This window comes from Macrobrachium nipponense, chromosome 9, assembly GCF_015104395.2.
Source record: "Macrobrachium nipponense isolate FS-2020 chromosome 9, ASM1510439v2, whole genome shotgun sequence".
NCBI classification, from domain to species: Eukaryota; Metazoa; Arthropoda; class Malacostraca; order Decapoda; family Palaemonidae; genus Macrobrachium; species Macrobrachium nipponense.
In genome coordinates this window covers 95,187,340-95,209,839 of record NC_061110.1, presented here as the reverse complement: position 1 = coordinate 95,209,839, position 22,500 = coordinate 95,187,340, and the positions used below count along the sequence as shown (strand labels likewise).

General features: G+C 34.5%; 1 protein-coding gene across 4 annotated transcripts in view; it reads right to left on the bottom strand.

Moving 5' to 3' along the window:
• The window catches only part of LOC135218588 (synaptotagmin-7-like), a 332,013-nt gene that overhangs the window by 51,768 nt on the left and 257,745 nt on the right, over window positions 1-22,500 (bottom strand). For 3 of the 4 annotated variants that reach the window (XM_064255002.1, XM_064255000.1, XM_064255003.1), the window contains one exon: window positions 10,254-10,394. In XM_064255002.1, coding sequence (XP_064111072.1) covers window positions 10,254-10,394 — 141 coding nt within the window. The remainder of the gene's footprint in view (window positions 1-10,253; window positions 10,395-22,500) is intronic. The other variant, XM_064255001.1, reaches the window with a different exon arrangement.

Below are 22,500 nucleotides of genomic sequence, written 5' to 3'. Positions count from 1 at the left end.
TTTTAATTCATATACTGCAGTTTAAACTAAAAAGGTTTAAGAATAAAAGTGGGATGTGCAACGATGCAAAACAACATGCTCACATGTGTATGCACAAAGACACCGAAATTAAAAAAAAAAAACTTTGAGAATTTCATGAACTGCATAACTGATATATCCGTAATGGTTTTTGATCAAATATATAGAAATGTTTCATCACAGACATATTCGTGAATACAAATAAGAAAGTGAACTAGAATGGAAAAATGAGAAATAGAGTTGCAAAGACATATGTAATACTGTATGTGAAATCATTTATAAAAAAGATAAAAAAATTCTAAAAAAAATAAAGATATAGACAAACAGGTAACGATATTAATTTATTTATTATTTTATTATTATTATTATGATTATTATTATTATTTATGATTATTATTATTATTATTATTTATCTTTTTTTTTTTTGCTCTATCACAGTCCTCCAATTCGTACCACTTATTACTGCAAGGTAGCTGATGTTATTATTATTATTATTATTATTATTATTATTATTATTATTATTATTATTATTATTATTATTATTATTATTATTATTATTATTATTTTGGAAGAAGACCCTCTTTCATACAAATTTTGTTGAATAAAATTGCAGAATTCAGCGAATTAATATTATATATTATATTTTCTATTCTTCTTATTGCTCGCTTTTCTGGCTCAGCGATGCTTCTTAATAACTGGCCGATATTCATTATTCCCAATATAAATATTGGCCAATTATTATGAAGTTTCGCTGAGCCAGAAAGCGAGTATTAAGAAAATTAGAAAAAATAATATATAAGATTAATTCGCTGAATTCTGCATTTTATTCAACAGTATTATTATTAATATTATTATTATTATTTTATTTTTGTTTTGGTTTATCAGTTCTCCAATTCGACTGGGTGGTATTTATAGTGTGGGGTTCCGGGTTGCATCCTGCCTCCTTAGGAGTCCATCACTTTTCTTACTATGTGCGCCGTTTCTAAGATCACACTCTTCTGCATGAGTCAGAAGAAGGACTGATAAAAGTAGACGAAGACCCAGAAATATACAGACAGGAGAATGACAAACAGAACAGAGGAATGGCACAACAAACCAGTGCACGGACAATACATGAGACAGACTAAAGAACTGGCCATCGATGACACATGACAATGGTTACAGAGGGGAGAGCTCAAGAAGGAAACTGAAGGAATGATAACAGCGGCACAAGATCAGGCCCTAAGAACCAGATATATCCAAAGAACGATAGATGGAAATAACATCTCTCCCAGATGTAGGAAGTGTAATACGAAAAATGAGACCATTACCCACATAGCAAGCGAATGTCCGGCACTTGCACAGAACCAGTACAAAAAGAGGCATGATTCAGTGGCAAAACCCCTCCACTGGAACCTGTGCAAGAAACACCAGCTACCTCGCAGTAATAAGTGGTACGAGCACCAACCTGAAGGAGTGATAGAAAACGATCAGGCAAAGATCCTCTGGGACTATGGTACCAGAACAGATAGGGTGATACGCGCAAATAGACCAGACGTGACGTTGATTGACAAAATCAAGAAGAAAGTATCACTCATTGATGTCGCAATACCATGGGACACCAGAGTTGAAGAGAAAGAAAGGGAAAAAATGGATAAGTAACAAGACCTGAAAATAGAAATAAGAAGGGATATGCCAGTGAAAATTGTACCCATAATCATAGGAACACTAGGCACGATCCAAAGATCCCTGAAAAGGAATCTTGAAAAACTAGAGGCTGAAGTAGCTCCAGGACTCATGCAGAAGAGTGTGATTATTTTATTATTATTATTATCATTATTATTATTATTTATTTTATTATTATTATTATTATATTATTATTATTAAGATACATATGATCAACTCTATTCATATGGAAAAAGCCCACGGTGTCCACTGACTTGAAATTCAAGCTTCCAAAAACTATGCGCTAGACAAACACAGATCTCACGAATGGTATCCAAACGAGAAAGGTAAATACATTGCAAATGATTAAAAAAATTATAAATCTCGGTAAGAGAAAAATCATTTGACAATCACCCAGCAGACACACACACACACACACACACACACACACACACACACAAACTCAGTATTTCGTCAACTGAGCAAACACAAAAGCGTAACATATTGACTGAGGACTTAGTCAGTCTCACCAAACGTCAAATGGATTAAAAAAAAAAAGTGTAACATGGCAACTCTTCCTTTATGTCGCGCCTATGAACCGATCCAGGTTAAATATTGAAAGCGGTCGAAGCCTGCAGCAGCTTTCTGCCAGGTACTTGGGATTAACGAGAGGCCTACGAGCTACACTGTGTACCAGGGTAAAAAAAAGAAAAAAAGTTTGGTACACTGCACTCAAAGTGATAAATCCATCAAAGTGTACAGTTGAATTTGTGCATGTCCTTGTCGAGTAAAATTTGAATGGTCAGTATTTTTCTAAAACCCACAGAGAGAGAGAGAGAGAGAGAGAGAGAGAGAGAGAGAGAGAGAGAGAGAGAGAGAGAGAGAGAGAGAGAGAGAGAGGTTTAGGGCACAGTTATACAAGATAATGAATCATTTTTCAAAACAATGTAACGTTAAGAAACGAAATTTAGTCGCTAACATTGACAAACATATGGACACTTTACCGTTTCCATAAAGACAGTACACACCTACACACGTACACCCACACTCAAACACACACATATATACGCACGTACACACACACATATACACACCGAGTCGATAATGTCACTGGAGTCCTGATTTCTCCTCTGTCTGCCGGGCGCTGGTTCGAACCCACGAGAGGACGAAATTGTTATCAACTAAAAAATTTCCCTTCGGTTAACATACATGAAAATATATTAATTCCGAGGTAGAGCGAACTGGATATTAAAGGACAATTGTAGCTCGATGAATGTATATGAATAACGGTGATGTGATAGAAATTCATATCACAGACAGACACACACACACACACACACACACACACACACACACATATATATATATATATATACATATATATATATATATATATATATATATATATATATATATATATAACATGCACATACATTTTGTCATTATCACTATTTCTTATTTCTTATTCCCAAACCGTTGGCTGCCAAACAGTATCATGATCAATAATGCGCGCCATATGGCAGAGTTGTAATTTTGCAATACAAAATAATCAATTAGTGTACAAATGCAAGAAATGCTCCGAAAGGGGAAAAAGAACCTTGCAGTTGCAAGAAAGATTCATAAGCATAAGAAACCCTCTGACATAAAGCGAAGGATATATTTACCACGCAGTCAATTGGTAACTTTATTACATTAATTCTGTGAAATTCAACACAATGGTTAATTATATTTTCCTTCATAAGCAAGAGATTCAAATAACGCAAAAATACGCTTTCAACGAGACAATATTTGATTATATGACATAATTAACAGAGTTAATAATAGTTATCATCTATATGTATCGATTTCGACCTTCGTTTAAACTGATCAAAAACCGGATTTAGGGGAACCAACCAAATTCAACATATTGTCCTATGGCTAAAAAAAAAAAAAAAGATACACACCAAGAATATTCATTGATTTATTATTCACTCCCATCGCCCTGCTTACTCTCTCTCTCTCTCTCTCTCTCTCTCTCTCTCTCTCTCTCTCTCTCTCTCTCTCTCTCTCCAAGCAAAGCAAACAACATTGGCTCTTTATCCACGATTAACATAACACAAAGACTTCAAGGATGTCCGTTGATTCTCCTCTCTCTCTCTCCTCTCTCTCTCTCTCTCTCTCTCTCTCTCTCCCTCTCTCTCTCTCTCTCTCTCTCTCCAAGCAAATTCAACACATTGGCTCTTTATCCACGATTAACATAACACAAAGACTTCAAGGATGTCCGTTGATTCTCCTCTCTCTCTCTCTCTCCTCTCTCTCTCTCTCTCTCTCTCTCCAACCAAATTCAACACTAGTTCTCTGTCCACGGTTTAACGTAATAAAAAATAAATAAATAAATAAAACTAAATCAAGAATATTCATTAACTCAAACCCCTTCTCTCTCTCTCTCTCTCTCTCTCTCTCTCTCTCTCTCTCTCTCTCTCTCTCTCTCTCTCCAACCAAATTCAGCACATTAGTTTTCTGTCCACGATTTGCCGTATCACAAAAAATTCATGAATGTCTGATGTCTCTCTCTCTCTCTCTCTCTCTCTCTCTCTCTCTCTCTCTCTCTCACTTGAAAAAAGAATCTGAAAGATCAGCTGACGTTTTTACGTATCATTATTATCTCTGCTCCTTCCAGTTAAAAACTAAATGAATTAATCGTCGCTAAACCGTTTTCATTTTGCCTCTAAATGAAGGTTAAAACGATGCATGAATAATGTCTCCCCCCCCCTCTCTCTCTCTCTCTCTCTCTCTCTCTCTCTCTCTCTCTCTCTCTCTCTCTCTCTCTCGTTCCCAGCTGAGGCCCAGTTAGTTAATTAATCACAAGTCGTTAAAGGCTTGACGGATATCTCAATGAGAGAGACATTTACCAGCGCTGTTGTTACAGCGTTATCTTGTGGATTAAATTTTATATTCTATTTTCAGCGTTTTGACAGATGTAGCATATTCACTGGGCATATTTTCATTTTGTTTTTACATTATGTATCACAATTTGTAGGTATAATTTCGTTACATAATATGTGTAATATTTATCAACTTATTATACATACAGTATATATTATATATTTGTATATAAATATATATATGTACGCACACACACAATATATATATATATATATATATATAATATATATATATATATATATATATATATATAAATATATATATATAATACAATATAATCCTCGTGAATCTCTTCTATTCATATTACATTAGGAATCATTTCCTTAAGTTTTCGTCATTGGTTTGAACGCAGAATAAATAAATAAATAAATAAATAAATAAATAAATAAATAAATAAATCAGTAAATAAAAATACTATCCCTTTCCGCTAACCTTCACAAATCACTCAACGACTCATCCGGTCAAGTTATTCCTAAGAGAGAGAGAGAGAGAGAGAGAGAGAGAGAGAGAGAGAGAGAGAGAGAGAGAGAGAATTCCCCGCGTTGTAATCTTACTTTTCCAAAGGACTGACGACGAAAGCTGGTTTACGAAAAAGAAAGAAAAAAAAAAAAAAGTACGTGAGCGAAATATGAGATTTCCTTTTATCAAGGTTTCGTACACTGGAGGTTGCTATTATCCGGAAGGAGAAGGAATATGTGTGTGAGAGGCAGCAGTATGTTTCGTGGGCGGCGAAATTTGATTTCAGATATCACACGTCTAATTTTACAGAGAGAGAGAGAGAGAGAGAGAGAGAGAGAGAGAGAGAGAGAGAGAGAGAGAGGCTGATTTTTACTGACAAGTCCTTGAAGGCGACATGATTCTGTTTTCATTTCAAGGTTTACAAAATTGTACATTTCGTGGTTACATATACGAAAGGAAATGTATTGCTGTACTATACATAAAAAAGATATAATGTGCCATGAATATTTTTAGACACAGACTTATAACACACATTCGTAGTTTACCTGATAATTCACTAATTACTTGATAGTTAAGAAGATCAAAGGGAAAATTGCCCATTTTAAAGTAAAGAAAAAACATCACGACTTGGCCTTTGGAAAATGAACTAAACCTGTAGCCTAACATTCTCTTTCTATGCAGTGCCATGTATTCAATGAGACGAATAGTACGTAGTTACATAGTCTGGGATAATACGGGAAGATCCTAGGTGAAATGAGGCAAGGAATTATTACACTATCAAAAGATAAACATCCTAGCCACAGGCCTATCGGCTATGAAAGATGACATCTTGAAACATGTATGCTACAAAAACCTTGACCAAGAATAATCAGAGGAATTTATTTCTTGTGATAGAAATTCATTTCTCGATATAATGTGGTTCGGATCCCACAATAAGCTGTAGGTCCCATTGCTAGGTGACCAATTGGTTCCTAAGCCACGTAAAAATCTCTAATCCTTCGGGCCAGTCCTACGAGAGCTGTTAATGACTTCAGTGGTCTGGTAAAACTAAGATATACTTCACTTATACTCCGCAGTAAATGATCTCCCCCGATCATATTCCTCATCACTCCCACGAAAATTCATCATATGCACACAGCCGTCATTCATAATGAAAGAGGAAATAACTTGGGACGATGAACGATGCCAAAATAATTCCGTTCGCATTATAGTTACATCTGCGATATGTCCAGTCACGCGCCGGAGCCATTAAACGGAGCCGGGAACTCTTCCCCACTGAGGAAATATGCGATTCTGATCGTCATTTGTTCCAGGAAATTATTAGGTGAGCATCGTAATATCATTCGTATCAGAAGCCCGCGTACGTGTATTGTGAGTTTTCATAATAATGATGAAGAATAAAAAAAAAATAATAAAAAGTCTAGAATAAACTATGACTTTAGTCTGGGCTTTAGCTAGTTTTTAAAGTTTTTTTTTTTTTTTTGTACTGGTTCTTCTACTACCTAAACATCGCATTTACTGTAGTATTTCCAATAGTGGCTGAAGGCAGAACCATTCTTTAACATTCCTCGTATATAACGAACGATTTTATGATTTGTTTTCTATGCAATATGTATACAGCTGTAGATGAACGTAGACCTCATGAATATAATATAATATATTTATACAGTATATGTATACATATATATATTATATTATATATATATAATATATATATATATATATATATAGATATATACATATATATTATTTATATATAAATAATATTCACACACACACATATATATATAAAACGTGTCTCAGACGAGGACTCCATTAGTTCCTCAGATTAATCGGGGAAATACGCGATTCCCAGGAACCCTGATCACTGCTCGAACCCTGCATGTTATGCGGTTAGCTCCGGGTATTACAAGGGCTTCGGTGATTGCCCCCACTGCCGTAATCCATTGGTTTGATCAAGAGCCAAAGGTATCCGAAGGAAGGCAAGAACGGTAACTCGCTTAAGTTTAGCGGTATTTGAGCCTCTCTCTCTTTTCTTTTTCTTTTTTTTTCATGGCAGGTCTCAATCTGTTTTTATCTTGGAAAAAGTTGAAAGGAAGGGTAAGATTCCATGTAGAGATTACAAACAAACAAACAAACAAACAAACAAACACATACACACACACACACAGGGTGTGGATAGTAATGATTGAGTGAGGGAAAGATTCCAAAGGAATGGTTGTGAGACCTGTATGTGGTCATCTCTGGAGTGGTGAAGGTGACTTCAAATACTGTACATATATGCATATAATTATCTAGTTACTTTTTTTTATCTATATTTATTGGCTATCTTCCTCGTTTTCTCTTTGCTCGTAAAAAAAAAAAAAAAGCGTGGTGTTCCATGGAACCTTGCTTTGCAAGTAATAGATCGTCAGACGTGTTTTATAAGGGTGTAGCTCCTTTTGAATAATTTATATATATATATATATATAATATATATATATATATATATATATATTGTATGAAACGTTTTAAGTAATGATGAAAACTACAGCACTGATCACATCTGTATTGTGGAGGAATCCCAGAATAGCGATTTCGGGAGCAGAATCTTAAATTCCTACGCAACATTTAAAAGCCCAGGGCTGCCCTAGACATCGTAAAAATACAGAGGGGTGAAAAATGACGTCTTACAAGGACCGAGATATACCAAACCAAATCACGTATATCTGCAACAGAAACTGTCGAAGGAAAAGAAAAGGCAACCAAGGATATAAATAAAAAAAAAAAATCCTTACCAAGGATAAAAAAAAAAAAAAACCCTTCGACAAAGCAATGAGAAGTTAAAGGCAGGAAAGATGTGAAGAGTGAGTCACATGCATATAATAGGGTACGGCTGAAGGCCATTTTTAAGGAGCTGAGAGAGAGAGAGAGAGAGAGAGAGAGAGAGAGAGAGAGAGAGAGAGAAAGTAGGGGAGGAGGAAACAGAACTCAGAAACTGGAGCCTTTTTTTCGGAGGTAGCACTATGCTGCTAATGGCAAGAATCTTTACAAACTATCATAACATCGTTTATATTCTAAAACATAAACACGTTAAAACAAAGACACACACCTACGCTAATGCGATTCTGAATTAAGGTTCCGAAATGCACCTACAAATTGGCCCACTCTCCCGAGAGGTCAAATTACTTCTAAGTACGAACGAAGGGCGTAAGACAAAAAAAAAAAAAAAAAAAAAAAACAGAGGATTGAATGTGCGTCAAGCCTCAACAGTGTACCATACGCCATCGCTCATAATGCGATAACCCATTATCTGAAATCAAGCAAAGATAAATGATGTGGTAATTCCCATCCAGCATTATCTGGGTTGATCGACCGTCGGGGATGTCATCTCATCAAGGAACAACGATGACATGGGAAGATCATTCACAGACGTACAGACAGACAGACAGACAGACAGACAGACAGACAGACTCTTACTGTAGATTGCATACAAGCTCCAAAAGCGTTAACTCTATACTAGCAATGAGTTACTAAAATGGTGAAAAAATTCACAACGATGTCAGCATAAATAAGCATGAAAAATATATATTGAAACGACAGCTTTCGAGCACCTGCTCGATTTTTCTTATGATATATATATATATATATATATTATATATATTATATATATATATATATATATATATATATATATATATATATATAACATATATAGCAGTGAGATTTCTTCACCAGTGAATAAACTTATTTTTTAAAACTTTTTTGACTGTATGACTGAACGCATACATAACAAAGAAACGTACATATATAAAATTTATATGTGTAGTATTATTGTATATACAGATATACAAAAACACATCCTTCCAAATATTTCTTAATATATTATACTATCATATATGACAGGCGACAATATAAAGTGACAATACTAACGTCATCTTTTTAAAAGTGAAAAAAAGGGTATATACGATCCACTGTTTGAACGCTGATAGAACAGACCGCAAGGGAACTGAATTCCTGAAACATTCAACGGATTTGGCTACGAAGGGAAGACCGGAACCTTTGTAGGGGTTGCAGTTAAAAAAAAAAAATAAATAAATAAAAAATAAACACAGTGGAACAAGATAATCAGATGATAGAATGGCGAGAAGGAAGTATAAATCCGGTACTTAAGTGGGAACAGAAAGACAATTAAATCGAGTGCTAGATCAAATAAAAGAGAGAAAAGACCAAAAGGCCAAGCGCTGGGACCAATGAGGTTATTCAACGCTAAAAACGGAAACTGACAGCGAGCAGGTTTGCACGGTGTAACAGGAGGATAACCTCGCAGCTGCACAATGAAACGACTGTCGGGAGAGGGTGGAAAATGAGACGGAAGAGAATATGAACGGAGGTACAGTAAAAGGGACGAAAGGGGTTCCAGCTAGGGGTCGAAGGGACGCTGTGAGGAACCTTGAGGAATGCCTACAGTGCACCGCATGAGTATACCAAAGGAGGAGATCTAACATCTACATGAAATTGTCAATATCTCGGAGAAGAGAAAGTGGTTGCATGTTAGAGTTATCTTCAGTCAGCGTAGGAAACGGGGTTAACGAGATGTTCATGAGGCTTCTGTGTGGGATGACGCAACAGCGCCCAAGATAGAGAAGTATTATGTAAATGGGTTTCATACAACTCGTTCCGCAATGCGAAGAGGACAGGGGTTGATATTGTGTCTTGTCTTGCTCCCAAATGGAACTCCCCCCCACCCCATTTTTTTAGAAGTATTTTTATTTGTTTATTTTTTGGTGAGACAAACTCCACTCATAAAATAATCTATCTATATCTTATTTTATCTATACGTAATTTTTATTAACTGGGACGTTAAGAGGGCATTGTGGTTGATAAAAATTACTTAAGTATCTGTACTAACAAAAAGTAGAATATTCCATATATATATATATATATATATGTATGTATATATATATATATGTGTGTGTGTGTGTGTGTTGTGTTTGGAATTAGAACAGGCCCGTAAACTGCGGGGACACACACACACACACACACACACACACACACACACACACACATATATATATATATATATCATATATATATATATATATATATATATATATATATATATAGTATATATATATATATATACACACATTTATTTTTATACCCCACACACACAAACGTTTCAGCCTCTCCAACCTCCAATAGGCCTAAAAATTCGAATCCCTTACCTGCATAATCCTGAGTATGAGCGTCATCTCGTTAAAGTTGTACTCCAGGGAGAACTGAATTTGTCCGACATTTTCGGTGGGTTCTGAAGTATCGATGTACATGTCGACCAGGCTGAGGGAACGGTTCTGGAAGAACGCCATCTGTCGAGACGAAACTCAATTAGAAAAGGCCTGTGCGCGTCATCTAGCGATGACTCTCGCCATGCGCGCGTCATCTTAGCGATGACTGTCGCCATGCGCAAACGACGGAGTCATCGCTAGCGGCTGTATTCGTCTATCAATCATTTCTAGTTGGTGTTTCTCTCTATCACAATCCTTCATTATATGATCTGTCTGCACTGATGCAATTGTGTTGTATAATAAAAATTAATGACAGTCCTTAGGCGTTGTTATCACAGTGAATAGAACAATGATATTGCAAAGAACTAATATATTGTTTTGATGCTAATAATGTTGACAAAATGAGTTTCACATGGATATCAGCAATCATCTTCAATATTCGCAAATGTTATTAAACTGTTTCTACTGTTGGATCTGAAAGAACTACTGGAGAACACAGGTGTGAATTAACTTGATGAAAACTAAGATGGGGGGGGGGGGGGTGGGGGGGGGGGGGGGGGGGGTTTCCATTGGTTAAATCGTCTCAAAAATATTTAAAAAGATTTTGAGATTCATTTCTAAAGGAAATTAATGAAGGCACATTCTTTCTGTTGGCAATGTAAATCTGACAGGATATACATATAAATATGGATTATTTCACGATAAATAAACTAAAAAGCCTTAACTGAAGAAAATCTTAACAACTGGGTCACAAAATACATTAGTATATTACTTTCATAAATTAAATGTGAAAAGCAACGTTACAAAATTGAGTGAGGACACTTGTTAAGATTCCAGAGAAAGCTTCCGGTTGATTTAATAGCATTTGCTTTGACGTTAGAAGCATAACGAACTATCTGAAGTAGCTGAAATGGCCGAGTGGGCGTCTGGTTCCAGGAAGTAGGCAATTTACGTTCTCTCTCTCTCTCTCTCTCTCTCTCTCTCTCTCTCTCTCTCTCTCTCTCCTAACAAAATGCCCCCCCCAGCACTCTAACAAAAGATTTTTTCTCTCTTTCTAACAAGCAACACTTTAGAGGTTTATCTCTCTCTCTCTCTCTCTCTCTCGATCGCCTCTCTACTCCTCTAACAAGCCAACACTTTACAGGAGGTTTCTCTCTCTATCTCTCTAACAAGCAACACTTTTAGAGGTTCTTTCTCTTTCTCTCTCAATTTTCTCTTAACAAGCATTATTTTTAGTAGGTTTTTCTCTCTCTCTAACAAGCAGCACTTTAGAGCTCTCTCTCTCTCTCTCTAAACAGAGGTTTCAGTATTCAAGAAAAACGTTTTATTTTAGTACAAACTCTTACTTCCTTTCTGTATGGCAACTCAGGAAACAAAAATTCCTCTTTTTCAGAGGTAATGAAAAAAAAAACAAAAAAAAAACTAAAAACCAAGGTGCGGAAATGTTGAAATGCATTGCCAGAACATTTCCAAAGGTTGCCTGGTTCCCCCCTCATTCCAATTCACATCAAACCCATACAGAACTACCTTATTTTTATATTATCTCAAAGCCGTTAAAAGCACTTTCTCCGTCTCTGTCCCTCGCATGCAAGCTCCTCCTCCGCGCACCACAGAAAATATATCGAATGCATCTCTGGAAATCAAATTATTCTCATCTCTTGCTTTTAAGCTCTCGGCCACTTGGGGGTCCTTGTGATTCGATTTAATCTAGCACTTTTATTTTCTTTTTCTTTTTTAATTTTTTTTTTTTTTATTTATAACTTGCCCGTTTCTGATTCAGCCTCGGTGCGTCTTCTTGCTTTCACCGAGACTTCTAAAGAGCGATTCTGATCATTCGCAGTTGCATTCTGATGCAACACAAATTGTCTGAACAACAGACGAAGTTTTAATCGACGGTAACCGCATTTCATCTGTATCTAAAAGTTCAAGGAATTCACATACTATTTCTGCTTCATAGCAAAACAAGGTCTGATCGATATTGATACTCTACAGAGATTAAATATTGATATTTTACAGAGATTAATGCTATTTTCCAGAAATTAAATGTTGATATTTTCCAGACTAAATATTATTTTCCAGAGATTAAATATTGATATTTTCCAGACTAAATATTGCTATTTTCCATAGATTAAATATTGTTATTTTCCAGACTAAATATTATTTTCCAGAGATTAAATATTGATATTTTCCAGACTAAATATTTTCCTATTGTATTTTTAGATAAATATGTTATTTTCTAGACGAAATATTATTTTCCAGAGATTAAATATTGATATTTTCCAGACTAAATATTGTTATTTTTCTGAGATTAAATATTGATATTTTCCAGCACTAAATTATTTTGTTATTTATTTTCCAGAGAGTTAAATTATTTTGATATTTTCCAGAGATAAATATTGATATTTTACAGAGATTAAATGCTGTTACTTTCCAGAGATTAAACATTGCTATTTTCCAGATTTACAGAGATCAAATAGTGATATTTTACAGAGATTAAATGCTGATATTTTCCAGAGATTAAATTTTGCTGTTTTCCAGAGACTAAATTTTGCTATTTTCCAGATTTTAAATATTGATATTTTACAGAGATCAAACATTGATATTTAACAGAGATCAAACACTGACATTTTACAGAGATTAACTAATGATACTTCAGAGAGATTAAATATTGATATTTTACAGCGATCAAATATTGCTGCTTCCCAGAGATGAAATATCGATATTTCAGAGATTAAATATTGATATTTTACAGAAATGAAAAGACTTTGCAAGAGCCTACTCTTGACAGCCACACATAAGGAAGGCCATTTATACACACACACACACACACACACACACACACACACACACACACCACAACCTCTCCACTCATAAATTAGCTATTAAATGTATACAGTGCAGGTAAGGACCCTCATTCACAAAAAAAAAAAAAAAAAAAAAAAATCTTTACCCCGACACCAAACACCTTATAACAAGCGTAGCGATTAACGAAAAAGCCTTCGCCTGTATCAGTGCCCAACAAACACAAAGGCCTAATTTGCCTAAAAGCAATGGACAAGGATATGTATTCAAATAAGGGGGAGAGATTATTGGACCCCGTAAGTGAGACTGTGCCTAATCCAAAAAGGAAGTATAATATAGGCCTCTTTAACTTGCTGCAACTTATGATAAGCAAGAAATTACAGGGCCATTATTTTGTTAAATGTTAAAGAAAAAAAGAAAAATAGTTAAACAGAAAACTAGTTGTTAAATGTTAAAAAAAGGAAAATAAACGGAAAACTATCACAAAAAGAAGTTTGTAAATTTATATATTATAATATTTTTGGGCCGTAACGCGTAATAAGAAAAATATAATTATTTTGGTGAAAGCATAATTGGATAAAAACATTTTCCCCAGAGAGAGAGAGAGAGAGAGAGAGAGAGAGAGAGAGAGAGAGAGAGAGAGAGAATGTTTGATGTTTTGAAAGTAAAATAACAAGAAATAATGATAAATAATCGAATATTCGACAATAAGATTGATCACACAACACACACACACAGCACAACACCACACCACATAGATATATATATATATTAATATATAGATAATATTATATATATACACCCAACACAAACACACATATATATATATATATATATATATATATATATATATATATATATATATATATATAATATTATATATATAATGAAGAGTGAGGTAGAAATAAAGACTTATGAAATGACAGGGTCAACATACACAAAAAAAAAGGACGCCCGAAAATGTTTTCCTAAACATCTAATTATTGCCAGCAGAAAAAAATGTGCCTCTTATGGGTAAAGGAGATTTCAAATGTGGTCATTCACCTTTTTCAAGAGAGAGAAAAAAAATTAAAACAGAATTTAGGACAAAACTACATTCTTTTTTAATGGCGCGTGTTCCTTTAGTTTAAAATTTTATTTCAAGCATAAAAACTCACTTTGTGTATAAATTTCTACGTAGTTTGTCCAAAGTACTGGGAAATTTCTACACCAATATACGAATATAAATTGTGAATGCTGTTCTATGTACTACGTGGTTTTAAAGGAATAAAATATTCTACTTATGGTGCAACGAGTGGTATTTTTTTATGTATTAGCCAGTTCCTAGGTGTGAACAACGGTATGTGCGGAATTTCTAGGGAGTGTGCCTTCTTTCGAATTATCCTTCTACAAACAGATTTTTTTTACTTATCCTGAATCCTTTGAAACATGCATATTTATGTAGAATTTTTTTTTATTCAAAATAGTTTTAATTGGCAGATTACTGTTCTTTGGAAACCAACATACACATATATAAATATATATCATATAAATAACCTTGATATTTATTTATTTATTTTTTTTTTTTTTTTACAAAACTAGAAGTTGCGATTATCACTTTTCTTAATAGAAACAGCAAAGGAAGAAGTTTGTCTCAAAAATGTTTAGATGTACAAACTATTTTTTTTTTTTTTGCATAACTACAATCTATCATCACTACAATCCTTAATAGGGATGTAAGCAAAGGGAGATGCTTTTTTCTTGACATTTACATTAAAAAAAAAAAAAAAGTACCATGAGAAAAACAAAACACACACACACCACCACACACACACAATGGAGTGAAAGTAAGAAATGTTTGCTCATTTCTCTCTCTTTGTTTACAAAATACAAACTTCGAGAAAGTGAAGGCATACTACGCCTTTTTGAGTAATATCGTATCTCACTGCGACTCATATCGAGAACCAACTGCCTCTCTCAATTGGTAATGCTCTCGAAACAAACTCCAGGCTAATCTTTCAGATTAATATTTGCATTTTAGCCCAAACTACTTATTTGGATACTCATTCACTGATGGCTACTTTAATTATATTACGGCTGGGAAATCTTTCGGTAATGATTAATGATCATTACGTTTACGAAAGATTTCACTTAGCATTTTATGTCGTTAAATTGATATATCTTAGTAAGCTTTTGGTTACATTTTCTAGCAAATAGAAAACTGAAATTGTTTGGAAATTGTTCCTCTCTCTCTCTCTCTCTCTCTCTCTCTCTCTCTCTCTCTCTCTCTATCCCCTCTACTATAATATATATATATATATAATATATATATAGATATATAATATATACATACCATAGAGATAAATAAAACACACACACATAGATATTAAGCTAGGTCTTTATAGTACCGACTCTATATATAATATACTACTATTATATATATAATACTATATACTATATATATAATATTATCAAATTCAAAGCTACAAATGTCCACTTTAAGATCTAAATTCAACTTTGACCATCCCAAAATGATATAGTTTTCATATATATACCCGAAGGGGAATTTTTAAGTTGATAAACAATTTCGTCCCCACCCCCGATTGAGGGATCTGAACCACCGTCCAGGTGGACGGGACGAAATCAGGACAGTCCAGTGACGCTATCCAATCAGCCAACAGAGACGCTATAAGTTCATATCGATTCTCGACCTTAACAAATCACCCTCGATCTGGTATGCTTTCTGTAATTAGAATCGATATGAAACCCCGTCTACCATGTTGGCCAATTCGAGCGTTTGACAGAACGTAGCCTTTTGTTATGAATAATTATCACATCGAACCGTGATCCATTTATATATCAATTCAAGCTACAAATGTCCTTTAATATCTAAATTCACTTTACCTCCCAAATGATATATTTCATATATGTACCGAAGGGGAATTTTTAAGTTGATAACAATTTCGCGTCCCCCCATTTGGGAGGTAAAGTGAATTTAGATATTAAAGGACATTTGTAGCTTGAATTGATATATAAATGGATCACGGTTCGATGTGATAATTATTCATAACAAAAGGCTACGTTCTGTCAAACGCTCGAATTGGCCAACATGGTAGACGGGGTTTCATATCGATTCTAATTACGAAAGCATCCAGATCGAGGGTGATTTGTAAGGTCAGAATCGATATGAACTTATAGCGTCTCTGTTGGCTGATTGATAGCGTCACTGACTGTCCTGATTTCGTCCCCGTCCACCTGGACGGTGGTTCGATCCCATGGGGGGGACGAAATGTTATCAACTTAAAAATTACCCCTTCGGTACATATATGAAAATATATCATTTGGGAAGGTAAAGTGAATTTAGATATTAAAGGACATTTGTAGCTTGAATTGATATATTAAATGGATCACGGTTCGGATGTGATAATTATTCATATATATATATATTATATATATATATTATATATATATTCATATATATATTAATATTATATATTATATATATTAATATATATCAGTATAATTGGTTGGTACTAGAAAGACTAGCTTAAATATATATGTATAGGTATACATACATATGGATTTATAATATATATATATATATATATATATATATATATATATATATATATACTATATATATATATATTATACACACATATATATACACATCACATCAAGAGAATCAAACAGCCTTTACTCTCCATTCCTCTCAAGACGCAAAACTACAAACTTCCATTCCTCTCTGGGAAAAAAAAAAAAAATCCTCTTTAAAATGCCGCCACGCCGACAACAGCCGATAATACCATTTCTCGAGACACCCTCCATCCGATTCCCTGTCTCGTCACCTGTCTTAGGATTTGCATTCGACGACTGATTGACTGCCACGTCTGAGCTGCCGGGACGAGACAGGTTTTCAGGTCGAGAGGGAGAAGCCTGCGGTGACTGATGGGAAAGGAGAGAGAGAGAGAGAGAGAGAGAGAGAGAGAGAGAGAGAAGAGAGAGAGAGATTTCAAATTCCCTTTGTGTTCCCATTTGCAGCTTATGGTAGGCAAAGCCAACGGGGATAACTGGGACAACTAGACCGTATACTATTTGTTTTGTTTTGTTTCCAGCGATTTCTTTAGAGTCGTTCCAGGTTTTGTAATATGATACCACTGTTTCTGTGCCGAGACTGTACTCCAGTAGTGGGTGTCACAGGGGGATGCCACTGTACCCCGGTGGGGGGTATCGCAGGGGGGATGCCAGTGGGTGTCGCTTTTGTCATCTGGCAAAAAATTCCCAGGTCAAAGGTTGGACGTGCAAGATGATATAAATCCAGGTCAGCTTTCAAAGTTCAGCGAGAGAGAGACTGTCAAAATTGACAGAGGTCTGGCGGGTGAAATTATTATTTCATGCATTTGGCGTTTAAACTGAAAAAGCTACTGATGTCTCTGTTTACAATATTATACAGACATGAAATAATTTTCTATTAGATTTTTTTTTTTGTTCTTCAAACGAAGATTTCTTGGTGATTTTGGAGTTAGATTTTCATTGCGACTTTTGCAAAATGGCTTACATTTTTTTTTTTGGGTATATGATATGATTTCTTTCAATAGACCTGCACTGAATTCAAGGGAGCATAGCTTCAGTCATATGGAACACCCTTTGATCAGGAACAACATACATTTTACGACATCGTATACAACCCTCTTTTCCTCTCTTCGGCTCCTCATCTCTTCGACATCATCTCCCTCATCTCCCGCTCGCACATCTCGTCATCCTACAACCCCGCCTCTCTTCCGGTCAATCCCTCTCTCTCCCTTCCCTTCGTTCCCCACCCCTCTCTCCCCTCCTTCCTTCTCACTCTCTCTCGTCCTTTCCTCTTCTCTCTCTCCTCCTCCCTCTCTCTCTCTCGCTCTCTGACTAAGCTTGTGATCATAAAGACTGTTTGAATTGACGACGTAAAATTCAAAGACTCCAACCTTCACGGAGGTCATTTATTTTTTGAAGGGGGAAAGACCTTGGAGCTCCTTTGAGGAGGAAGAAGAAAAAAAGTTTCGTATCGAGAACATCAGCTCAGGAGATGCCTAATCTGTCAACATCATCAGTTGATGCGTCAACAGATCCCTTTTAAATATTCATTTTGACTCTGCTCTCGCTCTGACATTCATCGTTTTTTTATGAGCTGTTTTCCGTTTTTCTTTTTTGTGTTCGTGTTTTCTTTTCTATCTCTTCTTCCATTCTGTTGCCATACCTTAGCAAGCCTGTCTTTTGTGTTCTGATATATATAAATCTTAGAGAAATGAAGCACAATAATTCCCCTCATTTATACACTAAAATATATGATATTTGGCCTAAAAAGTAAAAACACCGATAAATTTTAAGATCATCTCAAGATGTAAAAAACTTTATATCAATCATTTGAGTTGATTTGAAAATACCAAACATGAACAAAATAGAAAATTTTTTCACTTTTAAGATCATCCCAAGATGTATAAAAACTTTATTTCAATCACTCTGAGTTGATCCGCAAATACCAAACATGAACAAAATAGAAATTTTGTTCACTTTTAAAATAATACTAGGATGTATAAAAACTTCATATCAATCAATTTGAAACACACGGGTAAAAAAATATGGCAAGAATCACTCTTCCTGGTTTCCAAATATATTTTTTGCTTCGGCGTTGAGTGAAAATGGCCAGAAATTCATTTATGCAGAATTACCAAATCCGTTTTAAGCTGTTGGAAATTGGGAAAATTATTCGCGCCGTCAGGAGCTGTGACTTTAAACCCCCAGACTGCGATACTGAAATATTTAGACACCCTACCTCTCTCTCTCTCTCTCTCTCTCTCTCTCTCTCTCTCTCTCTCTCTCTCCTTTATACACTGCAGTCAATTCATGTTGTATCTCATACCTCTCTCTCTCTCTACTTTATGCATTGCAGTCAGTTCGTGTTGTATCTCATACCTTTCTCTCTCTCTCTCTCTCTCTCTCTCTCTCTCTCTCTCTCTCTCTCTCTCTTCTCCATTATATATACAGTATAATATTATATATATATATATATATATATATATATATATATATATACACATATACATATATGCACTTACGTAATATATATATATATATATATATATATATATATATATATATATATACTGTATATATAATGAGAAGCAGCCTCCTGGTTTTTCAGCAAGTCTTCAGGGCTGAGACTGCTAGACCTACGTCTTTTCCTTGACCCACGATCCATGGACCTAGCAACTCGGAACCGACCGCTGCGCCAATCGGTTCATAAGCACTCAAGAACTGTGTTGTAGTTCGTTTGTAGTGAATTAAACCAATTAATTTTAATAACTGTGATGTAGTTCGTTTGTAGAGAATTAAACCAATTAATTGATTTGTATGAGCGCTGACATTTTGTCTTTCATAATTTAAAGATTTATTTCCGTTTGAATCTCCCTGATTCACTTTTCTATCTACATTAACACTGTATTCCGCTTTAGCCATTTCGGTGGGGAAGATATGTGATACCAATGGATAATCGAAATGAATTTTAGAATTCTTTCTGTGTATCCATTCCCACTGCGAATATCCATCAAGAATTCGTGTATATTACCTCATTAAAGCAGATTTTCAACCACAAGTACTTTGATGTCTTGCGTGATATAAATAAGTGTTCTAAATTTTAGGTTTGTTTCCACATGAATATTATGCATGTTACGAATCAGACTGAAAATATTCCCGGTTTGGGTAATGGCATAACTGCCATGAAATCTAAGCAACAGAGGCTGTTAACTTACAAATAATTAAATTACTCATAATTCATTATGAGAAAAAAAATTTTTGTCGGATTAAGATTTAGCGCAACGTGTCCATCTTAATTTTTGGGGGGATTCTATTTTCATTTTTTGATAATTCGAGACAAAGACACACTCAGTCTTGAAATAAAAATAAAAAAAAGTTATTTCAACCCTACTATAAAAAAAAAAGAATCTTTATTCCAGTTTTCAGTGTTCACGTCGATTGACCTTAAAGGATTTACCAATGAATGTTCTACATAAATTTGCATGGTTCAATTTATGACATTTGACTTATATATACTATGTCTCTTGCCATCTAACCTTAGACTTCGAAAAAAGGCAGGTTTCTGTCCTGTTTAGGTTTGAGGAATCTGATGTGTGTATATATATATATATATATAGTATATATATATATATATAAAATATATATGTATATATCTCGACAAAAAAGCAGTGTCTTTATATAATATCACACTCATATTTACACACTCCCTGTGTGGCGAATACCACACGCGGAGTGAGGAGCGAGAGAGCTGTCCTTAAACATTAACTACAAAGAACGGGATGTCCTTTACCAACGACTACTACAGCTGCTTACAGTGATAATAGAAAGCTGTTACATAAAAGAAGCTAATTGGAGATATTAATACAAATGGTCTTATGATCATAAGAACAGAATGCACAGTGAATCCAGAACATGGAATGCATAATAATAGATGGGTAGTCAGATATATATAATATATAGAAAAGAAACGTAATTTTAAAATCTGGTCAATGTATGATTTTGGGCGAAATTGATATATTTCAGGATACACTGAAAGATGGTAGTGGTAATCATCATTATTATAGTCAATCAGCAAATAAGAAGCTACGAATACAATGATAATTAATATATAAGAATACACACACGAACATTATATACATAAATACTATATGTCTTAGAGCTCTGACTATTTGGGAGGGAAGAGTTGTGTGGATATATATATGTGTGGGTGAGCGTCTCGGAAATCATGTGTGGCCAAATTCGCTGCAAACGTTTATTGGGATAATTTGTTGCAAACATGGGTTACTTTGTTGCAAACATGGGACGATTTGTTGCAAACATCGGACAATTTGTTGTATAGACGGGATAACTTGTTGCATACATGGGATAACGTGTTGCATAATGGGATAATTTGTTGCATACATGATACAACTTGTTGCATACACTGGATAATTTATTGAAAACATTCACTATTGCGATGTCAAAGATCAACAACCTCAGATTCACAAAATATCCCAAGATTTTCTTGTCTTAATATGCAAAATAGTTGAAGACTTTGAAATTTAAGACTAAAAACAAACAATATCTTTCTGTGCTGCTTTTTATCAACTAATGTAACGTTTATTTTAAAATAATAATCATGAAAGGTTCAATAAATTCAATTCGTCAGATTCTTCTACAACGTTAAATAACACAGGAAACCTCGTCTAAATGATATTGAATTATTTGTATTTCTATCAATTTTACGATATATTGAAATTTTTGTCACTTTATAGGAAATCTGTTTGCAGCGAATCTGACATACCTTTATGATAAGTCCATACCTATATATATATATATATATATATATATATATATATATATATATATATATATACTATATATATATATATTCAGCATACATATATGCAAACACATTATGCATCTGCATATACATAAAATATATATGGACAGTATAGCATTTACGTATATATTCATATATAATCAAATAATATATCTACTGCAATATACATAATACAGTTAATTAAAATAAATGACAGTGAATATAAAGATCTCATTAATTCGGCCATGCAAATTCTTGCCCCGCATTTATCTTTCAGACCCGTATCAGGATTCCATAACTGAAATGTATATATATATACATATATATGTATATATATATACATATATATCAATAGTATGAGATAAAAATAATCAATTAGATCCCTTTGTAGAACCATCTCTGAAGGACACAAAACAATGTCGTACAGGGGCAAGAATTTTCAGTGGCTTCAATGACGTCACGCGTCACGTGACCTCACACAATCAAAACACGCCTGAGTTACAACATGCCTCCAGACTGCAAAATATTTTACACTCAGATTTGGAAAGTAAATCTTGTCACGCGTACACATGCACTTGCGAGCAAAGGTATTTAACAGGTGTTTTTTTTTTTTTTAAATATTTCAGTAATTGGTTGGTGTTTAAGATACTGTTATCATCCGTTTTTTTTATGTGGACTCTGTTCTTTATTAAGTTTAGGTTTTTTTAAATTGAAGGGTTTGGGAGGTATCAAAATCAATGATGCTTTGTTGCTTTTTTTCATCTCTCACTAAGAGCTAAACCTTCGGTCCGCTTGAACTATATCTATCTACTCAAAGAATGTTTATGCTTCCTTCTCAGGTGATGCGGTCCATGTCATCAGCATTCTAGGGGTAAATGGGGGTGTTATGGGGGGGTATAAATGGGTATAAATGGTCCTCTGGTGGCATATTAGAGGATAGGGCCGTATATATTTCTAGTAATCTAGCAGGGAAGACTAAAAAGTTTATTGTAGCGTCTATTTCTCTTGTAGAATACCTCTGGATGGAGACGT